Below are 21,732 nucleotides of genomic sequence, written 5' to 3' on the forward strand. Positions count from 1 at the left end.
CACCAGCGCTGGTCTCGCTACACCGGAAGCAGACCCAGGTGTACAGCCAGCGCTGCAAACAGGGAGTTGCAGCGCTGGCTGAGCTTTTAAGTGTAGACACCTGCTAAGTTGCAGCGCTGTAACCCCCTCACCAGCGCTGCAACTTGCAAGTGTAGACAAGGCCACAGACAGCCAACACTGCATCAGTTCCACTTGATGCTTGTTTCAAAAGTTTTCTTCCTAAAAAGAGTAGAAACAGACTGTTTTATGAAAGCTCAGATTTTTGAACATACTTCTGCAGCAATGGATGAATAGTGTGGCTGTGAAATAATGGCATATACTGGCCTTTGACTATGGGCACTACAGAAATATAAATTAAATACAGAGACAGGCACCTAGAGATATTTCACAGTTGGGGAAACTGAGATACAGAGATGCAACAATGTTTGTAAGGGGCTTTAATTGCTAAGGATACTTGTTATTGATTCATTAAAAGACTACTGGAAAATGCAGTCTGGGGAATAATCCCTGCAGTGGCTTAAGGGGAAGTCTCTCTGTTATGCTATTGACAAGCCGTTGTTTTCTAAACGGAAAGGTAACAGGGAAGTGGTGTTGATCCAGCTGGGTATTCAGTGGGGCAGAAGGTTAAATACTCCCTCGATTTAAGGGCTGAACAAAGCTGTTGGTCAATACTTAAGGCTTCTTGATGGGTGTGTACTTACAGCACCTGCTCAGTGCCAATGTTGTCACCAACATCAATAGTGTCTGCTCCTTCCATTGTAACTGCAATTATCTCAGTGCAGTTAGCACGGTGAGCTTTCAACATCCATCATGGAGGCATGGGTTATGGTCCCTACTCACAGCAAACCACCTCAGTTATTGAAGCTGCCAGAGAGCATCCTCCATGAGGCTCCATTCTGGGTAAGGGGCTCAGCATTCGTATCAAAATGCACTGTCAGTGGAAGAACTTACTCCTGGTAAAAGTTCAGCAGGTGGTCGCTGGGCTTTGCAGTTCATCTGTTACCAAACAGCTTTGGGTCAGCTGCCAGGCGGTGCTGTGATAACATACAGTAGTTGTAGTTGACCTGATGTGCAGGGGAGTAACAGGAATCACTGTTGCAGAGCTGGTAGGTAGTTGTGAGGGTTGGATGCTAAGGAGCCATTCTATAGGAACCAACAGACAGAGAGAGCTGTCCATGGCAGCCTGCAAGGTTTGCTCCCTTGGGAAGGGACCCTGCCCTTTGGTAAAGGAGAGATGTACAGGAATAAATGTGTTTTTGTCGGGGGGGGGGGGGGGGTTTTAAGCACTACATGAATTCACAGTATTGATTTGGAGGAGAGGGAGGGTGCCCAGGCTGAAGGGAACCAACTGACAGTGAGGAAATGAAAGGAATGTCAGGCTCACATGTGTGCGCGGGGCAGGGATGGGTTGCAGAGAGCACAGTAGGAAATGACAGCCAAGATGAAGTGTGGAGCTGAGTTGCCTTCACTCCCTCCTGCTGTTTTTCACTTCTGCCTGAGCAAAGGGGCTGCCCAGCCTCAGCGCCTCTTACAAAGGTGCCACATGCTAGTGTTGGATGTCGTTCTCTCGCCCGGCCCCTTTTCAAGCAAAGGTTTGGATGGCACAGAAGCATCAAAAGTTTACATTTAGCTGAACCTAGAAGTCTTCTGTTCCCACCCCCTGCTCAAATCTCCAAGGGGCAGAGGGGTCAGTAATTTCCTATCCTTCTACCAAACTCTTTTGGGGGGAGGAATGGCCTGCAGGCCTGTTTCCTGCTTACCTCAAGGACCCTCATCCCCACAGTTTCCCCGTCACAGGGCTGCATTCCTGTTTGTGGTGCGCATGTGGCTAAGGCCTGGACTACAGTAACGGAGGCGGAGGGGTTCCAACTAAGATACGCAACTTCAGCTATGCTATTTGCGTAGCTGAAGTCAAAGTATCTTAGTTCGACTTGCCTGGCCGTCCTCATGGCAGCGAGTCGACTGCCACGGCTTCCCCGTCAACTCCGCTTACTCCTCCTGTCGAGGTGGAGTACAGGCGTCGATTAGCGGATTGATTTAACGCATCTAGACGAGACGCGATAGATCAATCCCAGATACATCAAACATTACCCGCCGATCCGGCGAGTAGTATAGATGTACCCTAAGGTAGTTTCTCTCATGGCTGGTGTGATCCCTCAGCCTTCCTGTGCAGTCACCTTAGTCAGGTCTCATTTCCCCATTGCCCTGGTGGTGGTCTCCTTCTGTCCCTCTCATACACTGCAGTTGTCAGAAAAAAGGCTGATGTGCTCATTTGGATGGTGCTTTTTCAGTTACTGGCGAATGCTGCTTCTCTTTGAGTGTCAGAGAAGTGCATGAGGCCAGAATCTGACCGACTTTGTGCTGGAGGAAATCAGCAATAATGGCAGGGGTTAGATGCCGTTACATTGGAATGAGGCCCAATGCTTGGGTCTAAGCCAGAGAAATGAACTGATTTTGATGTGTGTAAAAAAAGGCTCCTCATCTCCACCCCTCCCATGTCTGTATGTGTGGTTAGGGGAGGGTTGCATCAGCTCATTTTCCAAGTATAGACAGGACCCTAGAGAAAACAAACTAGGGATGAGCAGCTCTTCTTGAGTGGCTTACCCCAGCTTCAGCATGTGTGAGGAAGAAAATACTGACACCCCCTCCAAAAAGGTGTGGCTGCTTGGGGAAGCTGAGTGAAAGGAGGTTCAAAATCATCTACTGACTAGAGAGCAGGCCAGTGCCAAGGCTACTAGGAGAAGGAAATTGGTAACAGTGCAGCTAGGACCTGGCTAATAGCCTTTGGAGATTGCAAACTTGGACAGGAGGCCAAGTTCTGCCCTTGTGGATAACTCTAGGGATAAATTCATCACTGGCTTCGGCAATGTTATAAAGGAATTAATTTGGCGCAGCGGTGGCAGACATGCTCACAGCATTTGTGTGGGCAGCTGTAGAGAATGGCATTGCACAGAAAGTGGCACACAGGGATGTGTGTTTTTATGAAATTTCTATCCTGGCAAAAGCTTTAGTGCAGATGCAGTTCTACCCTCATAAAATGTGCTTTAGGGGTATAACTTATTTTGTTTAGGAAACCGGTATAAGGTAAGTCAGCAAAAGAACTCATGTGCCTGTGTTCCCACTAGGAGAGTTTGCCCATATAGCTATACTGGCAAACCCTTTCTAAGGCAGACAAGGTTTTAAATAGTTTGCATTAAAGCCTCAGGCCTGTTAAAAGCCTGGGTTTCAGGAATGAGACTCCTAGCCTCCCATTATTGCATCAAGCCCAGGGGCCATATTTCACCAAGTCAACAGATCGTCATAGCAATCAAAATCCAGAACCTGCCCATACAGTACAGACAGTGTCAATTACCGTGGCAAGTTTGTAAAAACAGCAGCAAACAAGAGAGAATGTTCCCAATCTTTATTACTGCAGACCCAGAGGAATCCATTGTGCATATTTCAGATACAAAAATCACTCCTGAAGACTTCTCTTTCCCTGCTAGGAGAGGGAATGGAGTATTCTCATGCCTCTTGTCGCTGAGCTTTTTTCTTTCTTCAAAGCACATTTAGCCAAATCTGACAAAGAAACCACACATGACAACTGAAAGCAATTTCTAAAGCACTGGCAGTGGAATCTCCATCAATAAAATGATATTTCCACCACACATCCGTCCACAGACCTAGCTTACATGATACATAAAAATCAGTGCAAAATGCTGCACTACTCTGAGAGTGTCCCTTAACATTTGGGATGTTTAAAGATTAGGGTTCTTACACTCCTGGATTCTACTCCCTACTGCATATACATAGCAGAGAACAGAGAAGGATGCCTTTATGATCAGAACAAGTTCTTGAACATTTTGTCCATTAAAACCCATATCACACAGTGAAATAAATGCAGGCATCATGTTTATTTCAACGCGTGATTTTAGGAACAAGAATTAAGACTGGATCATATCCAAGATCCATCTAGTCCAGGCTCCTGTCTGATACTGATCAGCACCAGAAGCTTCAGGGGAGGGTGAAGGAAACCCTATTGTAGGTAGCTGTGGGATAATCTTCCCTCCAGGAAGGCCTCATTTTAATCCCTAATAGTTAAGAGAGTGATATAAACCCTGAAGCACCAGGTTTTATCTCTCTTCCGATTTTTTGCTAACACTAACTTTTGAAAGTCTGACTGTTTTTATTATCCATGCAAGTGTCCAATCGCTCTTTGACTCTTGCTAATTTTTTGGCCTCAAAGACAACCTGTGTCAGTGAGCTCCACATTCTAATTATGTGTTTCTATCGGATTTGCATTCACTATTTTTCAAATTTCTTTGACTATCTGTTCATGTTGTGAGACAGGGAGAACAGAAACTCCTGCTCTACCTTCTCTAGACCAGGCATTATTTTATGTTTACTTTTATCATGTCCTCTCTTTTTCACCTCCTTTCTAAGGTAAACCCTAATCTTTTTCATCTTACTCCATAGGAGAAATTTTCCTTGTCTTCAATCATTCTCATCATCCTCCTCTGAACCCCTCTAATGCTGCAATAAAACCCAGCTATCCTTTTGGCCAGCATACATATATAGCCATAGCACCTGCAGCGCAGTGATTATTTCAGTGTGTAGTCACATGGCTTTGTTTTTTGTTTGTTTCCTCTCCCGAGCCCCCATCTGACTCATGGCTCACAGGAATACATACAGTGTATTCACTCACCGTTCTTTCATTTGTTTTATTCTCTCCCTAAAAAAAACAAAACAAAGGAAATTTAGTATATAGTAATGCACGGTTGAGTTTCTATACAATGTGTTATTTGTATTTCAAAAGGATAGAATTACACACTGTGGTAGCAGTTACTCAGGGCTTGTCTTCGTTACTGTGCTAAATTGGTGCTGCTGCCTTCAATCCAGCAGCACCAATTTAGCACATCTGGTGGAGACGAATTATGTTGCCAGGACAGCACTCTCCCATCGGTGTAACTACTCCACCTCAACAACAGGTGGAAGCTATGCTGGCAGTAGAGTGTCTCCCACCGACATAGTGCGGTGTAGACACCGCTTTACGTCAGTGTAACTTACATCATTCAGGGGGATTTTCATACTCCTGAGTGACATAACTTACATCAACTTAAGTGGTAGCGTAGACAATGCCTCATTCACAGGATACCTGATGTTCTACACGCAAATAATATAACCTGGTACACAGAATGGCCAGGTGGTTATTGTCATAAACAGATAGCTAAGGGTTAATGTTTCTTTTACCTGTAAAGGGTTAACAAAGGGAACCAAACACCTGACCAGAGGACCAATCAGGAAATCGGATTTTTCAAAGCTCAGGGGAGGGAATTTTTTTGGTTTTTTGTCTTTGTCTGGCTCTCAGCTATGAGAGGGGATCTTTTTCTATCTGTAAGCTTCTCACTCTTCCAATCATTGTATAGTACAAAGGTGCAAAACAATAGGCTTTTATATGTTTTGAGTTTTGTATTGTACAGTGTGTGTGTGCTGGAAAGGTTTAAATGTGTAATCGTCTTGTTTGAAATAAGGCTGTTATTCATATTTTGCTCTTTTAAGCAATTGAACTCTGATAAATTGTCAGCCTTGAATACCAGAAGATATTTTTAGTCTTTTCTTTCTTTTTATATGAAGCTTTCTTTTTAAAACCTGTTTGAGTTTTTTCTCTGGTTAAGGCTAGGGAATTGTGGGAGAAGGGAAGGAGAGAGAGAATCATTCTGTTCCCTTGATTGTGTTGTCTCTTTGTGGAATGAGAGGATGCACTGGTCTTGGTATGGATGTAAAAGATTGCATCAGTAACTCTCAGGTTAGCCCAGAGAGGAAGTCTAGGTGGAGAAAGAGAACAAGGGTAGGAGTTGTTTTCCTTTGGTGTAGACTCAGGGTTTTCTGAGTCTTGGGTTGCCCCAGAGGAAGGTGTTGGAGACCAGAGAGGGAGTCAGGCCCTGGAAATTCCTGGCTGGTGGCAGCGAGATCAAATCTGAGCTGGTAATTAAGTTTAGAGGGGTTCATGCAGGCACCCAGATTTCTGGACACTAAGGTCCAGATTTGGAAAAGCTTATGATAGTTATACAGGTAAGGGATGGAAAGGGGAAGTACACAGTGATATTATAAGTTCATTATACTATGGTGCAGTAAATCAATTTGTAAACAAATAGCTAGAGCTTGGCGTGGCTTTCTTTCTTTCAACATGCATAAGCACTTCTGATGCCTAGTGTGGCTATGCTATGTTTCCACGAAGAAGCTGGATGCATTTAGGGTGGGCATTTATTTGAGTTTGTTTGAGATTCTAAACCTACAAAAATCAGGAATTTGAAAAGGAGAGATCCAACAGCTCAGTGAGTCTCTTGCAGATCAATCATCAAATAAATGCACTGCACACATTTGCAGGATGTTGCTTCCAAACATTCTGAGCTTGAGCAATCACACACTTGCAATCAAGGCAAAGTCAACACACCAACAAATGTAATTCATGCTCTTTCCAAAAACATTCACCAGGAAAGTCAGACCAAATGGTAACGTTTCAGGAAAGTTATAAGCACTTAATATGTGGTCTTTGAATGAATGTGTCTCATCAGCCATAGTCATATTTCTGCTAGCACAGCCCCAGTACATTAGGGCCAGATGCTGCTTAACTTGCTCATGTGAACAGTCCAACTGCAGCTAATGGGACCACTCCTATGAGCATGGGGTTATTAACACAAGGAAGCTGGGAGTGAGCCTCTCACCCGAGACAGACAGGCATGTGCTAGCTCAGTTTGAGCTAGTGTGCTAAAAATAGCAGTGTAGACGCTGCAGCTCAGGGAGTCCCTCAGCTTGAGAGCCCAACCCCAGCCTCCATATGCTATAGACAGTGGCAGAATAAGGAAGAGATGTACGTACTGCAAACTCCCAGTTCCCTGAACTGACCCTCCCATCCCTTGACAACCATCAATGGAATTTCACTGTTCAATAGTTAAATGACATCTTAGGGTTAGGGTAAAAACCTCTGCGAGTGAAACCAAATACAGTGCCAGACTCCTTTGGACAGGGGCTCCTATGGCATAATACTCTCATTACTGCTTCCGGGCAACAATGCTGGCAGTCTGCAAGAGATCAAGATGCTGCTGCCTCTGAGGGACAGTCTGATGGAGAGAGGGGTGCTTCTCCATCCTGTGTAGTCGGGATGGTGCCCTGAACAAAGTGGGTGCAGCTTCCTTCCCTCCCCCAGGGACCAAGCCCCAATGACTAAGGCAGGGAAAACAGATCTCAAACTCACCTGACTCATCTTCTCTTTTTGCAGGGGCTATATCAGCCTGCGATTGCCTGTCTGATGTAGCAGAATGGCTCACCACCAACCCTCCCTGCTTGGTCTCGTCATGCAGTGCATCATACAATGCTTGGCTGGCTAGGACAGCATAAGGGCTCTCTATAACCTCTGCCGCACTCTGTTCAGCAGCTGTTGCGCTGAGAGCAGAACTGGCTGCCACAGGAGGAGGACTCCCTGGTATCTTAGTCACAGATTCTCCATCACCCAGCGACTGCTGTCCCACCACTGAAGAGTTCTGAGCCACTGCTATGTCCGTGCTTCTGTGGATGATCTGATGAGCAGCATTGATGTGTTTCCGCTGGGACTGCCTCACTGTACACAAAGAAGAGAGGATTTTCACTCGGAGCCATATTGCATGAATTTTCTACATGGACACCCACCCTCCCCAACAGGCAGCTCTTAGTTTACAGGAGCTATGAAAAAGCCTGTCTCAGGAAAAGTCATACCTTTCTGGTTTGGGCTGATAGGGTTCTACTGCCATCTAATAGCAGCAAGAAACCTTGTATTTTGCTTTGAAGACAAGCTGTGGAAATGGACAGAACTGCCAAGTGAGTTTCTTTCCTGCTCAGGGCAAATACTCTTGTGTTTTAAAATCATTTCCCCATCACCATTTGTTTATTGAAACAAATCTTTGAAAGAGTGCATCTGAAATCCGTCCTCTAAACCATAGGATTTTTACTCTAGCGCTGGTGCACACACTGGCTTTTTAAACCGTTGTTATTACATGATTCCTTATGAGCGCTGAGCTGAGTTCACTGTAGGCTCCTGCTTTGTTATTGTAAGTTTGCTGATGAGCGCTGAGTCAAAGAATACCTGAAACTGGAGACAGAGCAGACCCAATAAGTCACCGAGTTTATCTCCCTGGGACAATGCAGGACAATTCCTTACTGTACATTTTATAGTTTTCCTCCAATCAAACACTCCCATCCTTTGCTTGGGTGACAATTCCCCAGTCTGTGTAGACACAGGGAGGGGCAGTGTGGGTCGGTGATGTGGCAGAGATGGTACCCCGCAGTCCCGGTAAGGGTCTCAGGAGGGCCAGTCATACAGATCTGCAGGCATCAGCAGTCTCCAAGTGTTACAGAACCATGTCTCGGCAGAGGGACCGTACACAAGTGGGTAGAGCTGGCACTGAGGGTTCAGGCTATAGGAACACAAAGGTGAGAAGGGATGTTCTGGCTCAGAGGATCTCTCCAAACCAGAAGACAGGTCCGGCAGAGGCAGGGCTGTCGTGGTGCGAGGCATGGCAGTCCAGGAGCAGGAGAGGTTCAGTGGTCGACAGAGCCAGCAGAGACAGGCAGAGCGGAGCAGGATGCTGCCAGACAAGGAGAGGTTCATCCACCATAGATGGAAGCCTCACAGCAGCTGGAGATCCAGAGCACTGAGGGGAACCAGCGTACGGCAGAATTGGCTCAGCCGCTGGCATCAAAGAGGACAAGCATCCCAGTGTGCGTGGGACCAGGCGTGAAAGTCCGGATGGTCCTGGCCATGTTGACAGTTCTAGGGGTGAAGGCAGTGGGCAATGCACCACGGCTGGAAGTGGCGCTGGCAGGATGCAGTGATGTGTGGACTTACATTCTATGCAAGACGTCTTTGGAGGTGGAGCGGCTGGCTCAACAGACAACCGGCAGAGCTCAGGGAGGCAATGCTGCATTTGGAGGTGCTTCCCATCGGGGAGTCACCCCTGCACCCATGTCAGTGTTTCCTATGCACACAATGAGGCTTCAGCAGTACCACTGAGGCTGCACGGGAAGGGCCCGGAGAAGCACTCACCGTCGGCGACAGCCAGTGCTCTGGTGGATCTGTTGATGCAGGAACCAATTGCTCACAGGGCTGCATATTCTCCTCCATGAGGTGTCTGCAGAGGTGAAATTCTTCAGCTTCCCGAGTTCGAGATGGGAAGGAGCAGCAGATAGCGCTTTGGGTGACGATGTGAGCTTCGCTGAGTCAACAGAGACAGCACAGGTGTTCATCGCTCACAGAGAAAGAACATGGGAACGAAGCACAGCTTTTAAAGCCAGCTTGCCGGGGCATAGCCTTGGGGTGGGGAGCACCCCATGAAGGGAAAAAGAGGAGACCTAACTAACAATAGCGGACAACTATATACAACTAAAAGAAACTATTTAAAGGAAAAAAAACAGACAAAAGGTTCTCTTAGCAGGTTCAGAGCACTGAGGAACAAGGGATTCAAACTCTGGCCACACGGCAGTAAGAGGGAACTGGAATGGTGTCGAGACTTAAAGCCTCAGGATGTACCACGCAGCCAAAGCATATGTGGGTCAACGAACACTACTATGAACAATTCTGGCTGGGGTGCATGGCACGCATGTGAACCCACATTTGGAATTCACATAGAGACCATCATTCCAAAAAGAATTCCAGATGTTATACCAATTATATTAGACCAATAAAAACCAGCAGGATCTTATTAAAGGGCACAAGACATTTGTCACATTTATTGTAAATACCATAATAAAACAAAAGATAACAGTAAACAATGTTGTTTGACTACTTATTCCTATTACTACTTACTTATTTCTTATACACTTTATATATATATATACACTCATTCGCACAATCATTCATACAAGTTCTGTATAGATACTGAATTTTTCAGGCTGGTAACTCCCTAACCATTCTTTCATTATTTAAATCAGGCACTCATTCACATACATTCTCTATCTTAATCCCATCTATTTCACTGTCTCTTTACCTTTCGGGGTGTTACCAATTTATGTGAGACTCCCTGTCTTTTATCATTTAAAAATAAAGTGAGATGAAAACTTACAGAGGGTCAGGGGTCTCTATCTATGTACTATAATAGCTACTGTTTTGGCTCACCGCGGTGATTACACAGTAGTAATTACACAGTTTTGCCTGAGGCACAGAGTCAATTGACGGCTCGGGTGCTGAGTCAATTAACCAATTAACAGCTCACAGCGGCCGTTACAAAGTAAAGTAGTGACTACGAAGTGTCACTTAGAGAACGGGCACTTAGAGTCAATTAACGTTTAACAAGTTTTATACAAAGTATTTCTTTGAGCAGGCTTCACACAGACACAGCTGGTGGCTTGCAGGTTAGAGGTTAAATCTCGGGAATCAAATTAATTGCTAATATAACCCTTTAGTTATAAAGTATCAATTAACAATAAATCATTTCTAACAATAAATTATTTTTAACAATAGATCATTTTTCATATAAACCATATCTAATATAACCCTTCTTTAATATCCCTACATAACAATAAATAATTTTTCATATAAACCATGTCTAATATAAACCTTCTTTAATATCCCTACACAGACTCCATCAACTTCTACTCCCAACTGGAACATCCCCAGGATTCTGAACTTAAACTTGCCAGGCAGGTTGAAAAGGGGCAACAATATGCATCCTATTATTTTGTTTCTTTTTTGCCTCTGCTCAATATGGAGCACAGGTTTTCATTGAGTTATTTACAATGACATCCTTATCTTTTTCCTGAGTGGTTACCTCTTGTGTTCTAAATTAAATGCACGTTGCTGAAATATATCAATGGAAAGAAGGCTTTTTTGTATTTAAGTCCAAAAAATAACTCACTGCAATACATTTGCTAATTGTAACTCTCTAATGCACAGATCTACTCTGAAAAGTGGCTATATAAAAGTGGTCATATCTGATCCCTGGATGTAGCTGCAGACTTCAGTGACCATAATTGGTTTGTACTGACTACTCTGTTAGCCCTGCAGAGCCTGCACAGTTAAGAGAGGGAGCTATTCTAGCTCATGCACCATCAACAGAATTGTTTGCTAGGTGCTTGATTGTTGTTGTTGGTGATACACAAGCCAGGAAGAAGCTAGCATGATTCTTAAAGCCCAGAATGTGTTTGCAGGGCTTGTAGTTAGCAAATATTTATATTTTTAATCAGTAAACTGTGAGCACACTTGCTCTGGAGTCAGAAAGAGACAATAAAACACAAACCCCTATTATGCTATTTTTTACATTTGCTTTTCAAAGTCAATACACACTTTATGGGGAGCATGTCTGCAATCTTCTGAATGGACCGGGCAAGAGAAGTCTCCTGATCAAGAATGGTCAGGGGTAGGTAACCTATGGCACCTGTGCCGAAGGTGGCACGCACGCTGATTTTCAGTGGCACTCACACTGCCCGGGTCCTGGCCACCGGTCCGGGGGCTCTGCATTTTAATTTAATTTTAAATGAAGCTTAAACATTTTAAAAGCCTTATTTACTTTATATACAACAATAGTTTAGTTATATATTATAGACTTATAGAAAGAGACCTTCTAAAAACATTAAAGTGTATTACTGGCACACAAAACCTTCAATCAGAGTGAATAAATGAAGACTCGGCACACCACTTCTGAAAGGTTGCCGACCCCGGTTCTATCCTGCTCATCATCATGACACATGGATTTCTAATGTCCTTCCATTCTCTGAACTATGGAGCCATAATATTCAGACTTGATTAAAACAATGCCCTCCCTACAATAGCATAAGATTTTCCACTGGAAAAATGATGTTGCAGAATCAACCATAAGACATTATATCTGTTCCTAGTTCTGGGTAAATTAGAAAGGAACAAAGAAAAAGAAAAACAATATAAGTTTCCTTGTACGTTTCCTATTTGCATAAATTAAATACATATTAGGAACTTTTGCAGTCAGTGGGAAATTGTTCCATACTCAGTAATTCAGATTAATTCAGTGCTATTCAAACACTTGTTTCAGTCTATTCAAGAAACAATGGACTATTTTGGCTCTAGCATAAGTAGGTGCAGCTCCACTGATTTCAATGGGGTTATACCTGCTTACACTAGAGTTGAATTTGAGCCACTGTGCCTAAAAAGATTAGAACACATAAATAGCAGTGTAATTTTTCAAGCTCAGCCTGGAACCTGGGCTCCAAGACTCTTCCCCCCTTGCCAGGTTTCAGAGCCCAGACCCCTGCACAACTACACTGCTATTGTTAGACCTCAGTGTGGGCCCCACGAGCCCAAGTCAGTTTACCTGGGCTCTTACACTAGCTGTCATGGGGCTTTTATTGCTGTGTTGACATATTCTCAGACTCTACTGAAACCCCTGGCAGATGGGCCTTTCAGCCAACAAATCATGGTTTAAGAAGAGAACAAAGCTATTGGCCTCCTTACCTTTCTCCTTGACAGAGATTTTCTGTAATTCTGGGATCAGGAAACCATAAACCAGCTCTGCTACAATCTCTTCTGATTGTAGACAAGTTCGGCTACAGAACCAACACGAGAGTGAAATTAACATTTATTACTTTACTCCCCCCGCAACATTTTAAAAAATTGTTTAACTATTCTGAAGTGACTTTAGTGCTGGTGAAAGCAATTGTCAGCCAGGGAAAGTGAAGGCCTCCATTTATCCACAAAAATTGATACACAGCCAGGACCCTAAGAGCATCTCTATGCCAGAAGCCAAGGGACTCCCTGGTATCTAGCTCTGAATTTCAGCTGGCCTGACCAGCTCAGTGTGCCACAACTCATTATTGTTATAATCTGTATCTAAAAGGCGTCATGTAACATGTCACCAGAAAACGAGTAACTTGCTGATCATTAATATTCTTGCATGATGCAGCTACGGTCAACCCACAAAAGATTATACAGCTATATACTGGAATTATGACTAAAATGTGTTTAAACCAGGCGTTGTTAAACACTTTTTTCCAGAGGAATGTGGTTCTACCTGCTGGAATACATTTCCCCTTTAAATTGTGCAAAGTGTGACCAAAGGCAAAGAAAAGCACATTTGCATTCCTGGTAAACACAGCCGTTAGGAGATCAAATGGGGAAACAGCGTTCATTTAACAATGTCAACAGGGGATGGAGACTGCACTCCCAGGAAGCCTTCCTGCCTCTTAAGGCAGGGTCCATGAACTGTGAGATACATACTTTTCTAAGGTTTACTGGAGAGAGAGGCAAAGAACCCCTAAAGTTATCTCTCCCCTGAGGAGACAAGGAAAACCAGCACCTTGGACTCTGTGAGTATCCTGACTAAGAGCTAGTCAGTCATTGTTAGAAAAGGAACATTGGTGAAGAAACTACCTTTAAACAAAGACTGTAGCTTGTTATGTTAGGGCTTAGCCATCAGAGAGCATATTTTTACTAGTTTGTTTGCAGGGGAGGCAGGTTTGTATAATTTTTGGTGGTGCCCAGAACAGGTCCAAGTCCTGGCCTCCCCCACCTGCCATGTAAGCCAATATATATATATATTTAAAATAATGTAAAAATGGACTGGAAACAGTAAGCGTTTAACAGTTTCCCTATATTGCATAATGTGGGGCCGTGTAGGGGGATGAGGGCTCTGACTAGGGGTGAGGGCTCTGGGGTGGGGCTGAAGATGAGGGATTCATGGTGCAGGAGGGGGTTCAGGGCTAGGGCAGAGGGTTGAGGTGCGGGGGGGGAGGGCTCTGGGGTGGGGCAGGGCTGGGGAGGAGAAATTTGGGGTGCAGGCAGGCTGTCCCAGGGCTGGGGTCAAAGAGGACTCCACAGCCCCCCCCCAGCCCTCTCCCTGCCTGCAGCAGCAAGCTCCAGGGAAGGGATCCCCCTTTCCCCTCCTGGCAGCACACACACCCAGCACTGTCACGGCACATGCTCCTAGGGGCTAAGTCCCTCTCAGGTCCAGGAAGCCCCCTCACCTCCCCTGTGGGGCCAGAGGGGGGGAGGGCTGCCATCATGCATGCGCCTCCTCCCTCCGCAGGCGGTGGCTGTGCCACTGCCTCAGCCTGCCGCTGACGCTGCTTCCTTTTGTAGCTGGCAGCGGCCGGTGAGGCAGCACAGCAGGGCAACGGCCTGCTGCCCCGGGCGCAGGAAGGGACACTCTGGGGAAGGCACGTGGGGGCATCAGGAGGGGACGGGGGTTGCTCCTGGGGGAGGTGCAGGGGGTAGCAGGCAAGGCCAGAGGAGAGACCCTGGGCCTTGAATTTGCTGGAGCCTGGGCACCACGGTCCCATATAACTCGGCACCCCTATTTGTTTGCAATGTTTCTATATTTATCCTTTATATCTGAACTCACTCACAACCTCTCTTTTTTGATTGAATACACTTGTTTTACTTTTTATCTGCACAAGTGGTTCTCAAATTTCATTGCACCGCATCCCCTTTCTGACAACAAAAATTACTACACAACCCCAGGAGTGGGGACTGACGCCTGAGCCCGCTTGAGCTCTGCCACCCTGGTGGATGCCAAAACTGAAGACCTAGGGCTTCAGCCCCAGGCAGGTGGCCTATAACCTGAGCCTCGCCGCCCAGGGCTAAAGCTCTGAGGCTTGGGCTTTGGCCCCGGTCCCCAGCAAGTCTAAGCCAGCCCTTGTGACCCCCCGTTTGAGAACCACTGACCTATACAAAACCAGTGCTTCGACGGAATTGAAGTGAGTGTTAACTCAGCTAAGGTAACATCTGCTGTTTCTGTCTCTTTAAAGCAACAATCAGAGGTTAGTATTCCAGGAGAGGGCTGACATGGACACAGCAGGGAGACAGTTTTAGGGAAATTTGGGGGTTGGGATCACTCTGAAAAGAGTGGAAGCAAGGATGTGACCTGCATGCTTGTAGGCTGGCTGTTGGCATCTGGGCTGTGCGCCATAGCACCACAGCATTTAAGGCACCCAGAATTGCAGGGCAGGTGGTGACACAACCCTTATTGGTCTGGGTTGACCCCCCAAAGAGACACAACAGCCCTGGTTATAGACCCCTATACTGACGTGTTGATGTGTGTTACTTCTGCACTGGAGAGACTCTCTCTGCAGTGAGAGGATCGCTAAGTCTGTCAGTTTAGGCTTTGGGTCCTTGCTGAATTGGCCAATTTCTTCCCTTTTGTAACTTCATTTTTGGCTAATCCCAGTGCCATCTTCCATGCCACATCTCAGGTCAGAGTTCCTCCTTGGGGGGCTACCAACCAGTCCAGAGGCTGAACGCATTATTTGCCCTAGCAGAATGTTAAAGACCTGGGGAAAACTCATGTGGCTACACAATGCACAGCTGCTTTGCCATGAAGATGGGTTCTGTGTCACTGTGTTTTTAAGGCTAAATGCCAATAGGGGTCAGAAAGACTGAACTGGAGGCACTGCAGCTCCTAAATGACAGTCACTTCTGAGTAGGGTGACCAGATAGCAAGTGTAAAAAATTGGGACAGGGATGGGCGGGGGGTAATAGGAGCCTATATAAGAAAAAGCCCCCAAAATCGGGACATCTGGTCACCCTACTTCTGAGGCACAGCTGAACACCATACTGAGGTTTTCAGAAACATGATGAACTCAGCTCAGAACTACATAAGGAGCAGCCAATATGGCCGACCTCATTTAGATTAGCAGTTTCTTTTAAAAAAAAACTTCTTCTGACTTCTGAATGAAAGGTGGGTTTATTTCTAGGAGGCTCCTATATCTGTTGTATTTCCTTCAAAGCCTATCTGCTCTAAAAACACTTTTAAGCCTTAGAGGACAGACCAGTTTCCAGATTAAACGACACCTGCATGTTAGCTGTTTTCTATGGCTGGGGTTTTCAAAGGCGTATAAGGAAGTTAGGTGGACAGCTTCCATTAAATCTCAATGAGGCGTGGGTGTCTAACGCCCTTGCATGCCTTTGAAAATCCTAGAGTAAAGGCTTTGTGGGGGGACATTGGGAAACTCTCATCTTATGGTGAGGCATTAGCACAGCTGCCGGGAATAGGGCCTACCTTGCCATATCTGAGCTTGACTGGGAACCACCGTATCTGCAGATTTTTAGGAGTTGTTGTTACACACTTGGCTGTGCTTCCCTAGTGGATGAAAACTGCAGCATGTCTATGTAGTGTTATGAACAGTATTGCCACACCCTCAGTGCTGGCCCTAGACTATAAATGTAGCTAGCCAGCCAGGGTCTGAATTGTGCAAAGCAGTGGCTAACTGTACTTTGTCCACTCCAGGACATACCGGCTTTCCATTTCATAAGCAATGTCATTGATTTCCACAGCCACCTTCTGAATCTCTTCCCTGGCTTGTTCTTCAGCTGTGCTCTCCATGCTGTTCAGGATAACATCTTCCAGGTAAGAATCAACAGTACTCTGGTGCACTTTAACCACCTGAAACAAGCATCAAGATATCTCTCTGATGCAAGATACAAAATATTCATTGCTGTGTAGTACCCACTTGCTGGGATCGTCTGTGGAGAGAGGCAAAGACCATGGTGTGTCAGCTGAGACACACCACTTAATCTGAGCTATCTGAGGGCAATTGATGTAGAGGGCAGGTGCAGTCTATGAGAAGTTGTCTTACATTTCTACACTGCACCTGGAAGCGTGCTTTCCAGCTCAGACCGACAGACACACACTTGTTCTGCTCAAGCCAGCATGCTAGAAATAGCAGTGTAGCCGGGGTAGCTCAGGTAGTGGCTCAGGCTAGCCACCTGAGTACAAACCTGCCCAGTCCCCCAGGATACGGAACTCAGGCAATTTGCCTAAACCACACTATCAAATTGTGAAGCTGCCATTTTTAGCACACTAGCTTGAGCATGCTTCCAGCTGCAGTGTAGCTGAATCCAGTGTGAGGTGTGACTCTCCACACCCCAGGGGAGCACCCTGTAACCCCCCTATTCATCACTTGTCTATCATTGTGATATTGCATACAAAGCCTGCCTTGAAAGATATCACGGGAAAAGTTATGATCTGCTGAAACCCACTGTTCCATCTAAATAAATATATAAATTATATAAATATAATGAATGCATATGTAGTTATGAGAATTGTGTTATATGGTTGTCACTAAAATATGCTGTGGGTTGGGGAACCGCCCAGATACTAGATCCCCAAAGACAGTAACCAGAGGGAGAACCAATGCCTAGGTGGGTGTTGAACAAACATCAACAGCCATTGTCCAGCAAGGGAGCTACGTAACAATGCAATGACTCACTTGCCCAACGCCACACCAGTTGAATTGCTCAACCTTGCCTGATGGTGACTCAGTAATGCCCACCAGACATGCCTGGACTTGTGTTCTCCAAGCACATGGACGAAAGGTATAAAACAGAACGCAGTGGCCCCATGCTTGGACTTTCTCCTCCCCACACCTATGCTGCAGGCAACAAGGTCACTCAGGAGACTGAAGACTCCAACAGAGTAGACTGGCTCAGGTTTCGAGGGTGAAACCCACGTACTATGAATTGCAATATCCAGTGGGGTGAGACAAACAGATCAATCTAGATGTGGCCCAGTCTAACAGGGTTGAAAGTTTAGACTGCGTGCTTATATTTTATTATCTTTGGTAGCTACCTCTGATGTTTAGCCTGTCACTTCTAAACTATATTTTGTAATCAATAAACTTGTTTTACTGTTTATCTTTACCAGTGAGTTTGCTTGAAGTGCTTGGTAAATTGGCTCAGGTTTACAAAGGCTGGTGTACATGCACTTTCCATTGATGAAGGTGAATCAATTAATAAACTTGCATTGCTCAAGAAATGATCTTGAGCAGTGCATGATGGTATATTCCTGAGGTACTAGGCTGGGAGCTGGGGAATTTGGCTACTGCCTTTCTCTGTGTCCATGAGTGGTTCTGGGAGCATTCATGCAATCTACCTGGGTGTGGGGCTCCACATGCGGTTGTGCTGAGTGATAACAGCGCATGGAAGGGTTTGCTGCTTGTCACTGGCAAAGCATTGTGAGAGACAGCCCAGGCTGGAGAGTTAGGGGGGCACAGTGGTCCCACAGTCCCAGGCTGCACCTCAGGCATCCAGTCATATGAGAATTCCTTCTCTAATGGCCTTTTCCTGAGGAACTAGTTGTACAGAAACAAGTACAGAAAATGACCTGTGCCCAAGGCAAAACTCTGATCTTTTATGTTTGTGGACACACTCTCCTATCTCCTGTACAATGTGCTAGCTCCATTAACTGAATGCCAAACACCAATTCATTTCACATAGTCCTCTGAACAGCTGCCAAATAACACCTTACAGCATCAGGGCAGTTTAGATGTGATTAAAACTACCACAGCTTCAATAAATTAATTTTCTTGTAGTCACTTGAATTCTGAAGCAAAATACTGTATCAAAGTAATGTGGAACAGAAGCAGGATGAACACACTGGATTTCTATAATGCATTTAGTTTAGATGTTCCCAGACCACGATCTGCCCAGCACTTGGTAGTGGTCTGCAGAGAGATGGTTTATCATATGGTGTTGGCTTTCATCATTTTGAGCTCACTGGGAAGAGTGACATGAGGTGAGTGACAGGGAGACTAGGTGAGAACAGGAGCAGGGGCGCCTCTGAACCCCATGTTCTCCTCCAGTGTGTGTGCCATGATCCTGGGGGGATGCCCCTCTTAGGGTAGTGAGTCTAAGCCTCTCTCCATACCTGTGTGTGTGCACTAGCATCTAGGGGATCCAACTCCTCTAGGGGAGTCTGATTTCCAGCCCATTCAGGCTCCCCTCATGTGAGCTGGATTCTGGTGGACTTATCAAGTCTGAGGTCCTCTCACTGACCCCCACCATATGAACAAGGATATGTGGAATCCCTGCGCCCCAAGTATGAAGCTGGAACAGACATACTGGTGGCATGCACCAAGAATACACTGCTACCACAGAGGAGAAGAGTTGAGCATGGGCATGTTTGATGCATAGCATAGGTTCTTTGACATGAATGGAGCAGGTCATTCATCTCAGAGCTATTGTTTCAGGTTCTATTCATTTGCATAGGCTGTTCACAGTCAGCTGAGAACACCTCATTGAGATGAATGGGCCACTTCACATGCCTTGGATTCCCATGTGCTGCAGCTGGACATGTAGAGTCCCTTTCCTCCATTCTTCCCCTAACCTTACTAAAAAGTTCCCCCTTTCAGTATTGTAATGGAACATTAAGTCTACTATAGTTAAGGTCTACATTAGCTCTCTATCTACTGCTTGACTCTAAGTGCTCTAAAATTCACATTGTTACTCAGAATGCCTTCAAATTTGGTGTCCATCATCTAAATCCAAAGAAGAGATATAAAAACCCTCTTTTGGGAAACATGAAGCCAGTCCAGTACGAATTAGAGAGCTTCTCAAGGAAAGGGTACAAATGTGGACAATGAAATCCTGTCAGCATTGAAGGAGACACCGTTGTTGGTAGCAATGAAGTTGTAGAGGCAGGTAGTACTGAAGTTGAAGACGACAGCTATAGTGATGATGGTATTCAGGTCACAGACAGTCTTATGTCCTAAAGCCATACCACAAATGGTACCCAAGCAGGTGGTGATGAATAGCTGTAGATTCATATGGCACTATCACTACTGAGGTAGGAATCAATGAAGATGGCAGTACCAGTGGCTTCTTTGGAAGTGGGTACTGAATGTATAGGCTGGGACTAAACAGATGGTTCCAGTTGCTCCAACAGTGATGAGTCCAGTACCAGGGGACATAAGAGGTCCTTTGCAGCTGTAAAGGCCTGCAACATGTCAGGCACCGAGAGTGGAGGCAACATTTCAGCTGATGCCTCAGGAGACAATGCAGAAGGTGCAATCTCAATGATACTGAGACTATCAGTATCAGAATCAACAGCACTGTCTCATATGGTACTGGGGATTGCCCCTTGCAGCTTGTTGACTTGGTACTGGAGGACTTATGCTTGTGCTTCAGGGTCGAAGAATCAGAGATGATTCCAAGGCCAGAAGGGACCACTGAGATCATCTAGTCTGACTTCCTGTATAATACAGGACATAGAACTGCCCCAAAATAACTGCTGGAGCAGATCTTTTAGGAAAAAAACATTGTCCTGATTTAAGTTTCCAGTGATTGAGAATCCACCACGACCCTTGGTAAATTGTTCCAATGGTTAATGACGCTCACAGTTTAAAAATTACACATTCTTTTCAGGCTGAATTTGTCTAGCTTCATCTTCCAGCCATTGGATTGTTATACTTTTCTCCGTTAGACTGAAGTGCCCATTATTAAATATTTGTTCCCCAGGTAGGTATTACAGACGGTCTTTGTTAAGCTAAATAGTCTATAAGAGTTTGGCTACACTTGCAGGTGTGCAGCGCTGGGAGTTAAAGCTGTCTTCGTACAGCTGTGTAGGGAAAGCGCTGCAGTGTGACCACATCTGCAGCGGTCTTGGGAGTGGTGCATTATGGGCAGCTTCCCACAGAGCACCTCTTCCCATTCTGGCGCTGTGGGTTGTGGGAAGGGGGCGGGTCATTCTGCTTCCTGTCCCAATGCCCTGTGATGCATCGTTTCACATCCTAGCAATCCTTGTTTTTCAGTCCACCTTTGGCGCCATCTTGCCTCTTTCAACAGTTTCTGTGCAGCGCAATTTCTGTGGGAAATGAAGCCCGAACTGCTGGGGAGTATGCTGATGAGTCTCGCCAGCACATCACATTTGGCAGGTGAGCTATTTCTTAACATCCAAAGTGACACTAAGGAGTCCGACGATGATGCGAGTTGCGTAATGCATCTGACATGAACTTGCTTGTGGCATTCACGGACATGCTCAGCACCCTGGAACGCCGCTTTTGGGCTTGGGAAACAAGCACTGAGTGGTGGGATGGGAAGTCTGGGATAACAAGCAGTGGCTGCAGAACTTTCGGATGAGAAAAGCCACTTTCATGGGTCATGTGCTGAGCTCGCCCCCACCCTGTGGCGTAAGGACATGAGATTGAGAGCTGCCCTGCTGGTAGAGAAGCAGGTGGCTATTGCAATCTGGAAGCCAGGAACTCCAGACAGCTACCGATCAGTTGGGAACCAGTTTGGAGTGGGAAAGTCGACCACTGGAATCGTGTTGATGCAAGTTTTCAGGGCTATTAATCGCATCCTGCTAAGAAGAACCGTTGACTCTGGGGAACATGCAGGACATTGTGGATGGCTTTTCACAAATGGGTTTCCCTAACTGTGGAGGGGTGATAGATGGGACGCATATTCCTATTCTGGCACCACCCCACCTAGCATCAGAGTATGTTAATTGGAAGGGGTATTTCTCTATGGTTCTCCAGGCGCTTGTGGATCACCATGGGCGTTCCATTGACATTAACAGGCTGGCCCGGAAAGGTGCATGACGCGCGCATCTTTCGGAAGGAACACTGGCCTGTTCAGGAAGCTGCAGGCCGGGACTTCTTTCCCAGACCGGAAGATCACAGTAGGGGACGTTGAAATGCCCATTGTGATCCTTGGAGACCCTGCTTACCCGTTAACGCCGTGGCTCATGAAACCGTACACAGGGAGCCTTGACAGCAACAAGGACCAGTTCAACTACAGGCTGAGCCGGTGCTGAATGACTTTGGAGTGTGCTTTTGGCCATTTAAAGGGGCACTGGCAATCTCTGTAGGGGAAGCTGGACTTGGGGGAAAGCAGCATCCCTGCGGTGTTATCTGCGTGCTGTACCCGCCATAATATTTGTGGAGGGAAGGGTGAAAGATTCACTCAGGCATGGACCTCTGAGGTTCAACACCTGAGGCTGAATTTGCACAGCCAGAAAGCAGGGCTACTGGAAAGGCCCA

At 45.9% G+C, this 21,732-nt stretch overlaps 1 protein-coding gene across 1 annotated transcript in view; it reads right to left on the reverse strand.

The window, feature by feature from the left end:
- Positions 1-3,388: 3,388 nt before the first annotated feature.
- CFAP91 (cilia and flagella associated protein 91) overlaps positions 3,389-21,732 on the reverse strand; it is a 60,539-nt gene continuing 42,195 nt past the window's right edge. Inside the window, exons 15-19 of the mRNA XM_075071887.1 lie at positions 16,210-16,358; positions 12,434-12,525; positions 7,231-7,597; positions 4,685-4,707; positions 3,389-3,558 (exon numbers count right to left, since the gene is read on the reverse strand). Coding sequence (XP_074927988.1) covers positions 4,701-4,707; positions 7,231-7,597; positions 12,434-12,525; positions 16,210-16,358 — 615 coding nt within the window. The 3' untranslated portion in view covers positions 3,389-3,558; positions 4,685-4,700. The remainder of the gene's footprint in view (positions 3,559-4,684; positions 4,708-7,230; positions 7,598-12,433; positions 12,526-16,209; positions 16,359-21,732) is intronic.

Source organism: Chelonoidis abingdonii, chromosome 1 (assembly GCF_003597395.2).
Source record: "Chelonoidis abingdonii isolate Lonesome George chromosome 1, CheloAbing_2.0, whole genome shotgun sequence".
NCBI lineage: Eukaryota > Metazoa > Chordata > Testudines > Testudinidae > Chelonoidis > Chelonoidis abingdonii.